The sequence below is a fragment of the Artibeus jamaicensis genome, unplaced genomic scaffold (genome assembly GCF_021234435.1).
Source record: "Artibeus jamaicensis isolate MK-2021 breed Jamaican fruit bat unplaced genomic scaffold, CSHL_Jam_final contig_3126, whole genome shotgun sequence".
Classification (NCBI taxonomy): domain Eukaryota; kingdom Metazoa; phylum Chordata; class Mammalia; order Chiroptera; family Phyllostomidae; genus Artibeus; species Artibeus jamaicensis.
The window spans coordinates 10,825,348-10,844,433 of NW_026521723.1; the positions used below are offsets into that span (position 1 = coordinate 10,825,348).

The window sequence follows — 19,086 nt, forward strand, 5'->3', positions numbered from 1 at the left end:
ATAGATAGATACACTTTGCATCCTCACAAAAGAAGGAAAATAACAAATTTAAAAACAAAAAAAAACATCCAGAACTGCCAGAAAATTGAACTGTATGGAAGTCCAACAACCAAGGAGTTAAAGAAGAAACATTCAGCCAGACTGGTAGGAGCAGTGGAGATGGGCAGCTGGTGTGGAGAGGACTTGTGGCAAGGTGGTGGCTGGAGGACTGGGGCCGGCATCCCCAATTTGCATGTGGATAAGCTGGGAGAAACAACTGGGGAGCAAGCAAAAGTTTCAGTGTGGGGAAATAAAACCTCACAACCTCTGACCGAAAAAAACTTGTGTGGGTTGAGGTGGTGGGAGAAACTCCCAGCCTCATAGGAGAGTTTGTCAGAGAGACCCATAGGGTGCTAGAATGTACACAAACCCAACCACCCAGGAATCAGCACCACAAGGGCCCAATTTGCTTGTGGGTAGCACTGGAAGTGATTTAGAGCCGGCAGAGAGCTGAGCAAATGACCTTGTTCCCTCTCAGATCCCTCCCTCACATACAGCACCACAGGCAGCAAAGTGGTTGCCCCGCCCTGGCAAATACCTAAGGCTCTGCCCCTTACTATGTAACAGGAGCACTGAGACAAAAGAAAAAAAATGGCCCCAATGAAAGAACAGATCAAAACTCTAGAAAAAATACAACTAAGCAATGAAAAGATAGCCAACCTAGCAGATGCGGAGTTCAAAACACTGCTAATCGGGATGCTCACAGAAATGGTTGAGTATGGTCACAAAATAGGGAAAAAAGTGAAAGCTACAAAAAGTGAAATAAAGGAAAATGTAAAGGGAACCAACAGTGACGGGAAGAAAACCGGGACTCAAATCAACAGTTTGGAGCAGAAGGAAGAAATAAACAGTCAACCGGAACAGAATGAAGAAACGAGAATTCAAAAACATGAGGAGAGGCTTAGGAACCTCCAGAGCAACTTTAAATATTCCGACATTCAAATCATAAGGGTGGCAGAAAAAGTGGAAGAGCAAGAAAATGAAAACTTATTTTAAAAAATAATGAAGGAGAGACTTCCACCAAGATGGAGGCGGAGGTGAAAACATTGTGCCTTCTCGCAAAACCAAGTTTAAAGACAACAAAATTTTAATAACAGAAAATGCAGCCAAAACACAGAAAATTGAACTATTTGAAAGTCTGACAACAACAAATTATTCAGCCAGACTGGTAAGAGGGGCGGAGCCAGCGACTGGCAGAGCAGAGTCACACAGGAAAAATCGGTCAGACCAACCCAGGCGCATAGACGGGCAGTGGTTGTGACGGGTGGACCCAGTGAGGGCACAAGGCTGCAGGCTGACCACAGTCACACATTCGTGCGCAGATAAACCAGCAAAGGAGTGAGCAGTGAGACAGACCGCGCAGGTCCCAGCAGCAGGAAGCAGCAGAGGGGACTGCTATTGCTCCCTTTCTGACCCTGCCCCCCGATAGAGCATCACAACCCAGTGACCTGGGTGGCCCTGCCCTGGTGAATACCTAAGGCTCTGCTCCTCATACTTGACGGGAGTGAACAGACAAAAAATGGCTCAAGAAGATTCAAAGCCCCAGAGCCAATAACTCTAAGTGACCAAGAAATAGCCAAACTTTCAGATGCACAGTTCAAAACACTGGTGGTTAGGATGCTCACAGAACTGGTTGATTTTAGTCACAAATTAGAGGAACATATGAAGGCTAAACTAATTGAAATGAAGGGAAATGCACAGGAAACCAATAGTGATGGAAAGGAAACTAGGACCCAAATCAATGGAGTGGACCAGAAGGAAGAAAATAATGGCCAAACAGGAAAATATGAAGAAACAAGAATTCAAAAAAATGAGAAGAGACTTAGGAACCTCCAGGACATCTTTAAACATTCCAACATCCGAATTATAGGGGTACCAGAAGGGGAAGAGAAAGAGCAAGTGGAAAACTTATTTGAACAAATAATAAAGGAGAACTTCCCCAATCTAGCAAAGGAAATAGACTTCCAGGAAATCCAGGAAGCTCAGAGAGTCCCAAAGAAGTTGGACCCAAGAAGGAACACACCAAGGCACATCAAAATTACATTAGCCAAGATTAAAATGAAGGAGAGAATCCTAGAAGCAGCCAGAGATAAGGGGACAGTCACCTACAAAGGAGTTCCCAAAAGACTGTCAGCTGATTTCTCAAAAGAGACCTTGCAGACAAGAAGGGGCTGAAAAGAGGTATTCCAAGCCATGAAATACAAGGACCTACATCCAAGATTGCTCTATCCAGCAAAACTTTCATTTAGATTGGAAGGGCAGACAAAGTGCTCCTCAGATAAGATCAAATTCAAGAAGTTCATCATCACCAAGCCCTTAGTATATGAAATGTCAAAGGGACGTATCTAAGAAAAAAGAATAGGATAAAAAAGATGAACAGTGAAAGGACAGCAAACTCACAGTTATTAACAACCACGCCTAAAACAAAAGCAAACTAAGAGGACAGCTAGATCAGGAGCAGAACCATAGAAATGAAGATCACAGGGAGGGTTAGCAACAGGGAAGTGGGAGAAGGAGAAGGGGGGAGAAGGTACAGAAAATAAGTAGCATAGATGGTAGGTAGAAAATAGATGGGGGAGGGCAAGAATAGTATGGGAAATACAGAATCTAAAGAACTTGGGGTTTAAAGGGGGGGAGGATCAAGGTGGAGGGGAATGAAGGGGGGAAGAAATGGGAATAAAAATTTTTAAAAAAAAACACAGACTTCCAAGAAGTTCAAAAGCCCGCGGCCCGTGGCAAGAAGCCAGAACTATTACATTACCCAAGATAAAAGAGAAGGAGAAAATCTTAAAAGCAGCAAGAAAATAATGAGACAGTTACCTACAAAAGAGTTCCCATGAGACTATCAGCTAATTCCTCAAAAGAAGCCTTGTAGACAAGAAGGGGCTGAAAAGATGTATTCCAAGCCCTGAAAGAAAAGGACCTACATCTAAGATTGCTCTATCCAGAAAAACTTTCATTTAGATTGGAAGGGCAGATAAAGTGTTTCCCAGATAAGGTCAACTTTAAGAAGTTTATCATCACCAAGCTTTTATTATATGAAATGTCAAAGGGACGTATCTAAGAAAAAAGAATAGGATAAAAAAAACATGAACAGTAAAATGAGAACAAACTCACAACTATCAGCAACCAAACCTAAAAACAAAAACAAAAAACACCGAAGTAGGCAAAAAACTAGAACAGGAACAGATTCACAGAAATAGAGATCACCTGGAGGGCTATCAGTGGGGAGGGGGAGGGGGGAGATTGAGGAAAAGCTACAGAAAATAATAAACAGAAATGGTAGGTACAAAATAAACAGGGGGAGATTAAGAATAATGTGGGAAATGGAGAAGCTAAAGAACTTATATATATGACCTGCGGACATGAACTAAGGTGGGGAAATGGTGGTGGAGGAGGTGTAAAGGGTGGAAGGAAATAAAAGGGAGAAAAAATGGGACAGGTGTAACGGCACAATCAATAAAATAAATTTAAAAAAATAAAACAATCATGATTAACATGCTAAGGGCTCTAAAGGATAAGGTAGATAATATATAAGAACTGATAGGAAATGTAAGAGATAGAAATCCTATGATAGGATCAAAAAAAAAAAAAAAGGAAATGCTAGGCATCAGAAACAGAGTAACAGAAATGAGGAATTGCCTTTGATGGGCTTAGGAGTAGGCTGGATACAGCCCAGGGCAGAATCTCCCCGTTAAGACTAGGTCAGTAAAAACTTCCAAAACTGAAAAGCGAAGAGAACAAAGACTAATAAAAACAGAACAGAGTGTTCGAGGGCTGTGGGACAACTACGCGAGGTGTAACATACGTGTTGTGTTGTGGGGATACCAGAAGGAGAAGGAAGGAAAGAAAGACATGCAGTGCCGGCAGAAGTAAGGCCTGCTTGAGTGTGGTCGGTAGGCTAATTATGTGGGTATAATAATTTATAGTTTTAATTTGAACATTTCACCTAAAATGTCATAGGGCGTGCTTGTGTGTGATATGTTACAGAATTACATGCTTATGACTTCGTAATGAAAAAGGGGTGTTATTTGTGCTGGACCCTGTATTTGAAACAATAGTGACTGAGAATTTCCCCACATTAATATCAAACCAAAACATGGATCAAGAAGCTCAGAGAACGCCAGTCTGGGTAAACAAAAGATTAAAAAAATCTTGAAAGCAGATAGTCAAAAAACACCTCCCCACAGAAAAAAAAAAGATAATAATTAATCCAACTTCTCCTCAGAAACCTTGCAAGCCAGAAGAGAGTGGAGTAAAATCTTTTAAGTGCTGAAATAAGAGAAACACCAGTTTTGTACCCAGTGAAATTATCCTTCAAAAGTGACAAATAAAAACTTTCTCAGACAGACAAACATAGAAGAAATTTGCAAGAAATATTGAGAAATTCTTTAGAGAGAAGAAAAATGATACAGGTTAGAAACTCAAATACACACAGAGAAAGGCACAGCATCAAAGATGGAATAAGTGAAGGCAAAGTTATAACTTTTATTTTTTTATTCTTAATTGTTGTAACAGATAACAATTTATTCAAAATAAGAATAGTGACAGTGTATTTGAATATGTATGCTTATGTATATAGGTGTGCTTATATAAGAGAAGTGAGTGTAAGATTATATAAAGTTGAAATAAATAACCGCAATTATATAAGAGATGGAAGGGGGAATTATAATTTTTTGTTAATATAAGATACTCACACAATCTGTGAAGTAGTACACTGTTATTTGAAAGTGGACCCAATCAGTTGCAAATGCATATTGCAAACTCAACCACTGAAAAAAGTTTTAAAAAAGAAATGTAACATGTACTAAGAAAATGGAAAAAATGGAATTGTGTAAAAAGCTCAATTAAAACTGCAAAAGACAGGAAAAAAAAGTAGGAGAAAAATATGGACAAAGAACAAGGACAACAAATATAGATATTAATCCAACTATGTAAATAATCACTTTGAATGCTAGTGATCTAAATGTACCAATAAAAAGACAGATTGTCATAGTGAATCAAAAAACATGGAAAAAATCATAACCAAACTATATATTAAATATAAACACATATGTATTTTAAAAGTAAATGGATACAGAAAATATACCTTGCTAATACTGATCAAAAGAAAGCAGGAGTAGTTATATTAATTTCAGACAGAGCAGACTTCAAAGTAAGGAACATTATCAAGGATAAAGAAGGGCATTGCATAGTGATAAAGAGTTTCCATTCTCTAAGAAGACATAATAGTTCTTAACATGCATGCCTGCAACAACAGAGCACCAAACCACATGAGGTAAAAGCAGACAAAAACTTCGAGGAGAAATAGGTGAATCTACTGCTGTGTTTTGCAGGCCCCCACACCCACTGTCCCGACTGCAGGGATCTAGCCGGCAGGTCCCACAGACTTCAGACTTGCCAGCCCCACACTGCACAAGCCAATTCCTTTAAACAAGGGGAAAAACAGGATTCCAGGGACTTAGGGGAAAATAGGTTGAGACTCTAACTGTCTTCAATCCTTTACTAGTTCTGATTCTCTGTAGGGCTCTGACTGGTATAATAATGTTACATGTTCTTCGAAACATTGTTATTGTTAACCCTGTACACTGGTATCTGAAAGATTCTGCCGGACTCACCCCGAAGGATTCTGTAGGGCCTCAAGGAAGGATATTCATAGATGATAATCTCTGGGGAAATTCCTTTTTCTGCTACTGTGAAGTAAGTTTTATCAGGGTGAACCTACAAAAAAATAAAATATTACTAAAACGGTGAACTAAGATTTTCACATAAATAGCCCTATTAATGCACTATTTATCAAATGTTTTTGTATAATTTGTTCCTTAGAATCCATTCCAGTAAAAAACAAAAAATGGGCATCTGATAAATACTTGATGATGAATATGATTTAACTGAAAACTCACTCATTTTAGGTTTTAGTTTCACTAATAAAATCAAATTGAACTTTAAAATTTCTTAATTGCTTTCGGAAGAGCTAAAACAGTGATTCTCAAACTTCAGAGTGCATCAGAACCACGGGAAGGCTCAGTGAAGCACAGGGTTTCTGGTTCAGTGAATCAGGGCTGGGACTCAAGGCTTTTCACTCACTGATGCCTTCCTCACATTTCCCAGGCAGTGCTGGTGCTGTGGTCTGAAAACCCCGCTTTGAGAACCACTAAGTTAGATGAATTACTTACCCTTCATATAAACTAACCTAAATTTTAGTATAGGAAAATACATTTCTAGAATAGTTTACATCCCAATTTTTAAAATTTTTGCCTTGAACAAACGCACCACAAATGAATGTAAACTTGTTAGAAGTGAGAAAGTCACAATATATCCAAGCCAGACACAGAGGAAAATATAGTAAGCATGCCCTGGAAAAATTATTTATTCCAGCATTTCAAATAATAGCCATGTAAATTGTATAGAATCGTATGTTTCTTTGTTATTTTTGTACATCTATAAGCCAATGTGAATGAAGAGTAAATAGGTGTCCAAAAACTAAAACTAAAAATAGGCTGTTCTAAGAATAAGCTATTTAAAACACATACTGCACTTATAAACTTCCACTGTCAGTTACTGTTTTGCAACTCCTGATTGTTTACCTAAGGACAAGGAGCTTGGATCTGATGCAGGCTGCACGGGGAAGTCTGGTACCCAAGATAACGCTGCAGGTCTTTCTCCCCACTCCACATGTGGGGTGGTGAGACCTATGTTAGGCTGTCTTCCTGCTGGCAAGTTGCCTCTCATCCTTCCATTCAAGTAAATACCTAGCACTTCAATTTTAAAAGAGGCTAGTGTTTATAGGATGGACACTCACTAAGATAATTATAACACCAAAAGCAGCTAACTTTTATGGCATGCTTACTACCAGAAACTGATCTAATTTTTATATGAGTTAATTTCCTTAAATTTCATATCACCCTTATTAGCTTGGATACCATTTTCATTCCCATCTTATTGGTGAGGAAGCAGGCACAGAGAGGTTAAGTAACTTGCCTGAAGTTAAACCGCTGGTAAATATGAGACAGGATTCAAGCCAGATAGCTGGTGGAGCCAACAAGCAAATGGAGCTAAAACAGTAGATTCCAAGGACTTAGGAGGGTGTGGGTTAAAACTCTATCTTTCTAGATCCCTATTTACAAATAAATATTATGTACAATATGTGGTCTCAGAAATCTGAATGGGGACTCAGGCAACTCTTTTACCCTTCTAGGGATTATCTACAGGAAGTGAAGAAGTTTCCATGCTTTCAGATAGAAAGCTACTGTGGGGCTGAGTTTCGGTGTTTACCTCCTTTTTTAATAGAGACCTGGAACTAGTAAGTCATTTATTTACGCTCAACATACAGATTCGCCCCATCTTTTCTGGAAGATAAGCTTATATGCCCTAAAATGCATTTCTCACAGGTTTCTCATAACCTCGCCAAAGGATTTAAAAACGAGGTTGGCCGGGGCCATGGAGGAAGGCCCCCGTCAGTCCCCAGCCACCAGCGCTCCAGCACAGCCGGAGAAGCCCCTGGGGACCCACACCTGCCTGGGGTCCGGGTGGATGAGGGTCACAGATAGCCTTCCCGACCCATTTCTCCTCTAAACTGCTGACTTCAGACCAAACCGTTATATAACAAGACAGAAAACAGAAACTTCAAAACTACCGTTGGCCGTCAAGTGGTAGAGAAAGAAGGGACAGTTAGATGTTGCTCGGTACCCCACAGATGCTGTGGGCCTCAGGGCTCACGGTACCCAGATGGGTCTGGCCCACTTCCCTCCCCAGAGCCCAGGGTCCTCACGGTGGCCCCGTGAATATGTGCACACTGCTGGCAGGACAGAATCCATGAGCTTAGTATCATAGTTTTCGGGAGTTTGCTTTTTAGTATTTCTATTTTTATTATTATTCAAGCACAGTTGTCTCCATTTTCGTTTTCTGCCTTTTTAAATGGCTTTTAAATTCTTCGAATTCATAGAGGTCATGAACTCTTCTTCATTTAAATCCCTACATGTTCTGAGCAGTGTTGGACACTCAGTTTTATATAATGAAATTGCTGAATTCCTTAATTAGTCTTGTAGCAAAGTCCCTGAGGACGCGGACTTTATCATGTATGCATGCTGTGTCCAGACTGGTGGTCACATGGGAAACGGAGGTGAGATGATCTGTCACTCTTCCACCTCACTGTACGCTGTTTCCGTAGGCAACCTCTGGTTGGGGGTCTAGAAAGAGACTCTCAACCCACACCTTTTTAAGTCCTTGGAATCTAATGTTTTTTTAGTTCCATTTGCTTCTTGACTCCACCATCTGGCTTGAATCCTGTCTCTCATATTTACCAGCTGTATAACTTCAAGCAAGTTACTTAACCTCTCTGTGCCTCAGTTTCCTCATCCATAAGATGGGAATGATGATGGTATCCAAGCTAACACGGTTGATGTGAAATTTAAGGGAATTAATTCCTCACCTTCTCCATTCCCATTGCCCTGTCCCTGCCTCACTCCTCAGATAAGAACCTTCATGATGGTCGCCAGTGGGCAGGTGCTTGAGGGGCTGGGGGGAAAAAGGGAAGGGATTAAGAAGTACAAATGGGTCTTTACAGAATAGTCATGGGTGTAAACTACTGTTATGATGATATTGTAATAACTATGTATGGTGCCAGGTGGGTACTAGATTCATCAGGGGATCATTTCATAAGTTACATAAATGTCTCAACACAGCGTCGTACCCATGAAACTAATGTAATAGTGTACATCAACAGTACTGTTTTGAAAAAGAATCTTCTAAACCTCTGTGCTCATATCCACTTGTAACCTCAATGTCCTATTAGGTCTCATTTAATCTAAAGTACGGCCCACAGCTCCCTGCCAGCTCGGCCCAGGCTCAGCCCTCTTGCTGGAGGCCCTCTGCCTCAGCAGCAGCTGTGAAGTGGGCACCGCACCTTCCAGTTCCACCTCATCTACTCACCCTGGCAGGCAGGCCAAGGACAGGGCAGACTTGGATCACGATCCTTCTGGAAGCCCTCCTGAGCATCTCATACAGAACAACCTGTATGAGCCCCACACCCGGTGTGTTTCGCCTCCCCCCACACACACACAACTCAATCTAATCAGACGTCCCTCTGGAAAGGACGAAGACACCAAGAAGGGCCCCTCGGGTTGTTTGTTACTAATGAGAACGGATCTAGGGACACCTATTTCTAGGAGCAGAGAGTAGAAACACAGCCAGAGGAAAACTTCGGTCATGGGGCCAGCCACTAGGACGAGGTCTGGGGAGCTATAGTTAGAACAGTGTTTCAGTTCGACCACCAGAGGGCCATCGGTCACCTCAGTAAAGGCAGTTTCCAGGAGGTGATGGCAAACAAGACAGCATAAGCTTGGCTTTGAAGAAAGGATGAAAACAAAGTGGGTAAAGAGCATGCATGGTAAGAGAGGGACTTTTAAAATGAGAACAAGTCGATTTAGAATGCATTTATGCTGAGGACAAAAAGCCTAAGGAAGCAGAGGCGGATGACCCAAGAAAGGGGATGACTGGTGAGGACAGAACGCTGAGAGGAAAGAACAGAGAGGCTTCAAGTCACGCACAAGTCCTTATGTGGTCTGCTTGAAACTACCCAATGTGCATCTATGCTTCAACTCCAAACGTTCATTTACATACTTACATCTTCTCTGGCATTCGTCTCTATTATCTGAATCATCACTTGTGTTATTCATTTCACTATTTTTGCAGAAGAGCAACAGTGTGTTCAATGTGAAAAAAATCTACATGACCACAGGGAAGTCACTTAACTTCCATAATCCCCAGATTCCTTCTCTGAAAAATGGGATGATAATATTAATATTACAACATATTACACAGAGAAAACATCGGTGAATGTTGCGGTTGTAATCGCTGAACTGAGAATGCCTGAGAAGAAAGTCCTCTGTGTATTGCACGTAAGCCCACAATGCTGTGCGTGGACATTGGCACCTACCTGGCTATTCACGGGACAATCAAAAAAGATGGATTTTTTTTCTAAGTTACTAAGGGCATACCCCAATGACACCAATTCCTCTACCGCTGCTGCTTCGCAGATAGATCTGTTGCTTGGTCTTCAGATTCAGAAAGATCAGCTGGTTCCCAGCTATGTACATGCTGGTACTGCTGTCCAGAAGTTGCAGATTGGCCCGCTTTTGGCAGTCATAACCAAAGGAATGTCTGCAGGAAAATTGCTAAGGAAAAGAAGTGAAACAATGTAACCATCCTACAGACAGGAAAAGTAATATGAAATAAATACATTTTTAAAAATCCATACTCTTGGGTAAAGGGTTCAGAATTGAAAGGTCTAGTCATCAAAATTGTTTAATGTATTACTAATGCAATTTTGTTCTTAAAGTAAGTGCAACATTCTCCAACTCTGATTCAGATACTGTTTTAAGTTTCTTAGAGAAAACCACATGGGAAGCTTTGTCAAAGTGCACAAGACCAAGCCCCTCTGCATGTGAAAATAGGTCCAGGAAGTAAGCAGAACTTGTGCATTTCAGGAAAAGTTTCTGGCGATTCTCACACACTACCCCATTTGAAAAAATAGGCTAGAGGAAAGCTAAGCACATTATTTTTGTAAGTAACTTGTCCACAAAACAAAACAAAAAAAAAGCAAGCACCAGAGAGAGGAAACTCTAGGTTACAAAATTCAAGGTGAATTCATTTTGGTTACACCTGGGATTGAAACAGAGTTAGAAACTGTAACAACGTGTGCTATTTCTATGTAAAAAATTAAATTGAGTCAGGAAGCACACACCCCCCCAGCTCTGTAAGCACACCTTTTACCAGAAGTCAGCCAGTGGTCTCGACCTCATGGCCATACGCACTGCCCCTCTGCAGGCAGGCACACCTAACTGCCCACCAGCGGCCTAAATGGAGACCGTCTCCTAAGCGCCCACCTTACAAACCCAATGCCGAAGAGCGTCAGTCATCCCCACCCTTGCATTTCTTCCCAGACTCTTATGCCCCAAACCAATTAATTCTTGTTATTTTGTGCCCAACTTTTTTCAGGGTTGTCTTCTTGAAAAATAATGTGAAACTACTAATGCCTGAAAATGGCCGTATCAGTGTTTCAAGAGGGGAAGTCAATGGTTTTAACTTGACAGGCATCGAAAAAGCGATGCCGAGCTGGCAGAGAAGGGAAACAGGGATGAGGCCTTCTGCTCTGCTTCACATCACGCCTGATGAAAGGACATCCGGAAGAGCATCATTTCTCTTTATGGTTACTAGGCGTCAAACAAAAGCTTAGTTTAAATTAAGATCATGCATTTCTATCTCAACTTCTCTAAGGGCCAAGCTTTTTAGAAATACCTAAGATCAGGGTAGGCAAACTTTTTTCTATAAAGGGCCAGGCAGTAAATACTTCAGGCTCTGTGGGCCGCGTGGGCGCTGTTGTAACTATTGGGTTGGCCAAAAAGTCTGTTTGGTTTTTTTCTGAAAGATGGCTCTGGAAGCGCTTGGTTGTCTTTAACTTCATTCAAAAAATTTTTTAGTTTGTATTGTGACAGATGTCATATCAGCGCGCATTAAAAAAGATATTAAAGTTGGTGAATTTTTGTGTAGCTATTTTAATATTGAATGAAGGTAGAAGAAAACATACATTTTTTTGCTTACTATGCTTTATGGTTTAAAGAAAGGTAAAAACAAACTGAAATGCATAAAAAAGATTTGTGCAGTGTATAAAGAAGGTGCTGTGACTAAATGCGTCAAAAGTTGTTTGAGAAGTTCTGTGCTGGAGATTTCTCACTGGAGGAAGCTCCATAGTCAGCAGATCAGTTGAAGTTGATAGCGATCAATTGAGACATTAATTGAGAACACTCAATGTTATGCCATGTGGGAAATAGTTGATATACTCAAAATGTCCAAATCAATCAAGTTATGGTGAAAATAAAAAACGTGTGTTTTATTTTACAGGAAAAAAAAACCCACATGAACTTTTTGGCCAACCCAATATTTAATTGTGCCCTTACGGTGTGATGGCAGCCATAGCCAAAATGTCATGAATGAGTGTGGCGGTATTCCAATAAAACTTTATTTAGGAAAACATGTAGAAGGCCAGATTTGGTCCATGGGCCATAGTTTGCCAACCTAAGAAGCCGAAATGCCAAAATTATACATAATTTGGCATTTGGAACAAATGGATACACGAGTGTGAGAAGATCCAGTGGTATGTTCGAATTCGGAGTCACAAAAGGCATGGAAACCAGCTCCATATAATCATAGAAGAAGCTCTCTGATATCTTCTTCTTAACTTCTTCCTCTGCTTCTTCTGCAGCTGAGCCAGGGGTTTTCATATACTGAGATTCTAGAAAATTAAAATATTTCAACTAAGAAGGGCTTCTGGTGAAACCCAAAACCGAAATCCCAAAGACAGGAGGCCTGCGCCTCGCCTGCAGTACCCCAGCAGTAAGGACCACCGCTCGCTGGAACATGGGCTGCCGCCCACCAGTGAACATGGGAGGAAGAACCAACATGCCCGTCCGCTGGGTTGAAGGCCAGCAGGGGGCGTGGTTTATGCAGTCTCAAAGAGAAGCTCCCCCCGGTTCCCAGGGAGAGCTGCACTCACTAATCCAGGGCAGAGCACGGCTTAGAGCACCCCACTCTCCAGAAGACGGAGCAGGACGCTGTCTCCCTGAGCCTCAGAAATGGAGACTACAACCCCCAGCTACTAAACCACCGTGAGGTGTATGATCCGTGCTTTCCCTTCACCGCACTCACACATCCTGCTGATTTCTCTTTCTATGGACTTACAACTGTTCACGTTGGTCAATTTATCTTTAAAACAGTGACAAGCACTGGTAAAGACAACTAATAATACTCACCTCCAGTGCTTTCCTGGTAATCATCCTGAAATGAGCTGGAACTCCTTTCCAAATGTCCCGCGTCTGAGTCGTCATCCACTAAAAACGATTTCTCTCCTTCGGTTAATGTTTCGTCCGTGATATCTTCTGAGACTTTGTCATCTTCTTTTGTAGTGGCTATTGAAAATAGTTTGTTTTCATAATTTCTAAATTTTGAATTAAACATTTTCTTATCTCCAAAGCGGCTACTCTTTCCAGTTTGTGCTCTCAGGTGAATGAATTTCAGTACTCAAAACTTGCTAGAAAAGTCATTTTATTTGGTCATTCTTATAACTTTTTTTAAAAAGCTTTTCCAGTGAGTTAATGCCCATTTTCACTTCATTTCGAATCTATTTCCTATCACAGCATATTTACAAGAAACTAAAAATTTAAGGAAAAAAGACTGGCTAGTGTGCTATCATTAATTCAATTCAGTATTACCAACATTCATTAATATATATAGTTGCTTTGGGGATTAATATATGTATACTCAACTTTTCACAGTTTACTTTGTTGATATTATAATACAGAGGTTGGCAAACATAAGTTTACAGTTGTTCATATTAAAATAATACAATAATTAATCAATAATAATTCAAGAGTGAACTGTCTTACATACTCACAACTATAAACCTACATTTGCCCACCCCTGTACATGTATTTTATCAATTGATAGAAGAACTAGTCAATAAGTCAATAAAGACATAGATGATCTGAACAACACTATAAAACATGCTGACCCAATATTTATAAAATACCACATTTGCCAATGTAAAATATACATTCAAATGTACATGGGCCATTCACAAAGCACATTCACTAGCTGGGACATATGTTTCAATAAATGTAAAAGGATTAAAATAACACAGAATATGTGTAGCTTTGATAACAACAGAAGCATATTAAAAATAAATTACAGTAAGTTATCTCAAAAGCCTACAAATATTTGGAAAGTAAACAGCATACTTAAAATAATTTATGGATCAAGGAGAAATCAAAAAATTAAAATACTTCAAACTAAATAATAATTAAAATATAGCATATCAAAATTTGGGGGATGAGCTAAGGCAGAGGGAGATTTATAGCTTTCAGTACATATAAGAAAAAGAAGAAAACTCAAGAATTAATGACCTGTTCAGCCAAGATGGAGGTATAGGTAGAAACACTTCCCTTTCTTGCACAACCAAAAGAATGATAAAGACAATTAAAAACAATAAACAACCAGGAGTGCCAGAAGATCAAAGTGCATGGAACTCTGACAACTGAGGAGATAAAGAAACATTCACCCAGACTTGTAGGATGGGAGGGGACGGGAGAATGGCAGTGGAGCTGAGGGGACACAAAGCAAGGCAGTGGACTATGTGGGCGAAGCAGGGCTGGCTGAATGGGAAACTAAGAGTCAAACCTCTAGCTATAAAATCCATGGGGGTTGTGACAGCAGGAGAAACTCCCAGTCTTACAGGAGAGACGTTGGAAAGTGGGGCTAGAGCAAGGGACATTGTTCCTTCTCTGACCCCTCCCCCACAAACAGCACCACACTGCAGCAAAGAAGGTTGCCCTGCCCTGGTGAATACCTTAGGCCCCACCCCCTTACAACATAACAGGTGTACCAAGACAAAGAAATATGGCCCAAATGAAAGAACTGAGCAAGACTCCAGAAAAAGAACTAAGCAACAATGAGATAGATAACCTATCTGATGCAGAGTTCAAAACACTGCTAATCTGGGTGCTCACAGAACTGATTGAGCTCAGTTGCAAAGCAAGAAAGAAGGAATGAAGAAAGGAAGGAATCAAGCCAAAAGGAAGAAATTAAGGCTACACAAAGTGAAATAAAGCAAAATATACAGGGAACAGTGACAGGAAGGAAAAATGGGCTCAAATCAATGATTTGGAAGAAAAAGAGTAAATATCCAACTGGAACATAATGAGGAAGCAAAAATTCAAAAACATGAGGAGAGGCTTAGGAACCTCCAGGACAACTTTAAGCACTCCAACATCCATTCATAGGAATACCAGAAGGAGAAGAGGAAGAGCAAGAAATTGAAAACTTATTTGAAAAAATAATGAAGGAAAACTCCCCCAATCTGGCAAAGGAAATAGACTTCCAGGAAGTTCAGGAAGCCCAGAGAGTCCCAAGGAAATTGGACTCAAGGAGGAACACACCAAGGCACATCATAATTACATTACCCAAGATTAAAGAGAAGGAGAGAATCTTAAAAGTAGCAAGAGAAAAGGAGCCGGTTACCTACAAAGGAGTTCCCATAAGACTATCAGCTGATTTCTCAAAAGAAATCCTATAGGCAAGAATGGGCTGGAAAGAAGTATTCCAAGTCATGAAAAGCAAGGACCTACATGCAAGATTACTCTATCCAGCAAAGCTATCATTTAGAATGGAAGGGCAGATAAAGTGCTTCCCAGATATGATCAAGTTAAAGGAGTTTATCATCACCAAGCCCTTATTATATGAAATGTTAAAGGGACTTAGCTAAGAAAAGGAAGATTAAAAAGATAAACAGTGAAAGGACAGCAAACTCACAACTATCAACAACTTAACCTAAAAAACAAAAACTAAGCAAATAATTAGAACAGGAAAAGAACCAGAGAAATGGAGATCACATGGAGGGTATTCAGCGGGGAGGGGGAGAGTAAGAATGGGGGGAAGCTACAGGGAATAAGAAGCACAATTGGTAGGCATAAAACAGACGGCAGGAAGTTGAGAACAGTATAGGAAGAAGCCAAAGAACTTACATGTACAACCCACAGACATGAACTAAGCAGGGTGGGGGGAATGCTGGAGGTCATGGGGGTACAGGGTGGAAGGGGGATAAAGGGGAGAAAAAAGTGGGAAAACTGTAATAGCATAATCAATGAAATATACTTTAAAAAAGGAATTAATGATCTAAAGTTCTACTCTAAGAATAGAAACAGAAAAGGAACCCCCCAAAAAATAGAATGAAATAAATAATAGAAATAATAAAAATGAGAGGGGATGCTGGGAAGATGGCGATGGAGTAAGATGGAGCTGATACTAGCTCCTGTACTCATGGGTGAAAATCCTGGCAGATCTACAGAGAAACAGCACAATAAACCATCGGTTACCCAGCATTTATGAAATTAAAAGACCAGAGATTGTGACCGACGCTGAAACACCAGACGGCGGCAGAGTCAGCTACTGGAGCTGGGTCTCACGCGGCCCCTGTGCTGCCGCCAGAGCAACAGGCCTGGGAGCCGGGGAGTCAGGTACGGAAGCCGGACACTCCAAGCCCCTGTGACGGTCCTGGGAGACAGAGGAGTCAGGAACCGGAGCGGGGACACCCTTGTGCCGATGCCATAGCTACCGGCCTGAGCAACGGAAGGGTCAGTTGCAGGAGCTGGGACACCAAAGGCCCCTGTGACGCCGCCATAGAGACAGGCCTGGACCCTGAGGAGCCAGCTATGGGAGCCGGGACGTTCGTGCACTGCCATAGCAACGGGACTGGATGCCAGGAAGTCAGGTATGGAAGCCGGGACTCTCCAAACCCCTGTGACGCAGCAGAGGAGCCAGCTACGGGAGCCGGGAAGCCCTCAAATCCTGTGCCGCTGCCATAGCGACGGGATTGGACGCCGGGGAGTCGGGTACGGGAGCCGGGACTCTCCAAACCCCTGTGACGCAGCAGGGGAGCCAGCTACGGGAGCCGGGAAGCTCTCAAATCCTGTGCCGCTGCCATAGCGACGGGACTGGACGCCGGGGAGTCAGGTACGGAAGCCGGACACTCCAAACCCCTGAGACAGCCCTGGGTGGCAGAGGATCCCTCTACGGGAACTGGGACTGTCTCAGCCCCTGTTCTGCTGCCATAGCAAAGGGACTGGACACTGGGGAATCAGGTACAGGAGTTGGGACTTTTTAAACCTCTGTGCCACTGCCATAGAGACAGGACTAGACGCCGGGGAGTCAGGTACAGAAAACGGGACACTTCAAGCCCCTGTGACGGCACTGGGCAGTAGAGAGAGCCAGATACTGGAGTCAGGAAATTCCCAGCCTCTGTGCCACTGCCTTAGTAACGGGCCTGGGTGCTTGAGGAGGCGGCTACTAGAGCCAGAACATTCAGCAGTGGTAGGGGACCAACGCAGGGACCAACGCAGGGACCAACACGAGGACCAGCATGAGTGTAGGTGGAGACTAAGAACATCAAGAAACTTCAAGGAGTCTGCATCACTGAACTTCACAAGGATCATACCACAGAAGTTTACACCATAAAACCAGTGTTTCAGAACAGATCAATTTTGGAAGCAGAGACTAACAAGAAGAGTCTCAAACAATGGGAAGACAAAGAAACAATCCCCAAATGAAAGAAAAAGCAGAAACTTCAGAAAGAATGTTAAATGAAATAGACGCTGATCAACTATCAGACAGTGAATTCAAAGCACTGGTTATTACGAAGTTCAAAGAGCTCACAGTGAACTACCAGAAACTACAGGGGGAACTACAATGATCTCTCTGCAAACTACAGCAATATCAAAAACGAAATGGAAACTATCAGCAAGAGACAAGAGGAAATGAAGAATACAATTTCCGAATTGAAGTACACAGTAGAAAGTTTCCAAAGTAGGATAGATGAAGCGGAGGATAGGATTAGTGAGTTGGAGGACAAGGTAGAAAGCATCTCACAGAAAGAGCAAGAAAATGAAAAGAGGCTCAGAAAGAATGAAGAGGGATTAAGAGAAATGCAAGACAATATGAAACATAATAATATCCAAATAATAGGAATACCAGAAGGAGAAGAAGAAGAACAAGGGATAGAAAACGTATTTGAACGAGTAATGAGAGAAAATTTTCCTAATTTGATAAGAGAAAAAGACTCACAAATCCAGGAATCACAGAGAGTCCCAACCAAGAGGAACCCAAGGAGGCCCACTTCAAGACACATCATCATCAAAATGGCAAAATTCCAAGACAAAGAGAGAATCTTAAAGGCAGCAAGGGAGAAAAAAGAAATAACATACAAGGGAGCCCCAATAAGGTTAGCTACCGACTTCTCAATGGAAACACTTCAAGCAAGAAGAGAATGGCAAGAAATATTTCAAGTAATGAGAACCAGAGGCCTACAACCAAGGCTACTTTACCCAGCAAGGCTCTCAATCAAGATAGAAGGCCAAATAAAGAGCTTCCAAGACAAAAGAAGTCTAAAAGAATATGCCTCCACCAAACCAGCTCTACAAGAAATACTAAAAGGACTGCTTTAAGGGAAGGAAGGATAAGAGGGAGATAGAGAGGAACACAGGTACAAAAATGGCAATGAATAAGTACCTATCAATAATAACCTTAAACGTAAATGGATTAAATTCTCCAATCAAAAGACACAGAATAGCTCAATGGATAAGAAAGCATGACCCACACATATGCTGCCTACAAGAGACTCACCTCAGGACAAAAGACCATCAAAGACTAAAAGTGAAAGGCTGGAAACAAGTTTTCCAAGCAAATGGACAAGAAAAAAAAGCTGGGGTAGCAATTCTCATATCAGACAAAATAGACTTCAAAAAAAAGGCTATAAAGAGAGACCCAGAAGGTCATTTCATTATACTCAAGGGAAGAATCCACCAAGAAGACATTAACATTGTAAACATATATGCACCAAACATAGGGGCACCCAAATATATCAAGAAAATCTTAGAGGACTTCAAGAAAGATATTGACAGCAACACAATCATAGTAGGGGATTTGAACACCCCACTATCAAAAATGGACAGATCTTCCAAACAAATTATCAACAAAGATATTGTGGCATTAAACAACACCCTAGATGAAATGGACTTAACTGATATATATAGAGCCCTTCATCCCAAAGAAGCTAAATACACATTCTTTTCAAATGCACATGGAACATTTTCAAAGATAGACCACATGATAGGACACAAAACGAGCCTCAAAAAATTCAAGAAAATTGAAATCATACCAAGCATCTTCTCTGACCACAAGGGACTGAAATTAGAAACCAACCCCAAAGAAAAAAACCCAAAGCACCCAAGAACATGGAGACTGAATGGTATGCTATTAAACAACGAATGGGTCAAGAATGAAATTAGGGAAGAAATCAAAGTTTCTGGAAACAAATGAAAATGATCTCACAACAACCCAAAACTTATGGGACACAGCAAAGGCAGTCCTGAGAGGGAAGTTTATAGCAATACAGGCCTACCTAAAGTAGATAGAAACATTTCAAACAAACAATCTAACCCT

General features: G+C 41.3%; 1 protein-coding gene across 1 annotated transcript in view; it reads right to left on the reverse strand.

Moving 5' to 3' along the window:
- CFAP44 (cilia and flagella associated protein 44) overlaps positions 1-19,086 on the reverse strand; it is a 127,489-nt gene that overhangs the window by 96,789 nt on the left and 11,614 nt on the right. The window contains exons 3-6 of the mRNA XM_037136866.2: positions 12,849-13,004; positions 12,172-12,331; positions 10,038-10,200; positions 5,658-5,760 (exon numbers count right to left, since the gene is read on the reverse strand). Of these exons, the coding sequence (XP_036992761.2) occupies positions 5,658-5,760; positions 10,038-10,200; positions 12,172-12,331; positions 12,849-13,004 (582 nt within the window). The remainder of the gene's footprint in view (positions 1-5,657; positions 5,761-10,037; positions 10,201-12,171; positions 12,332-12,848; positions 13,005-19,086) is intronic.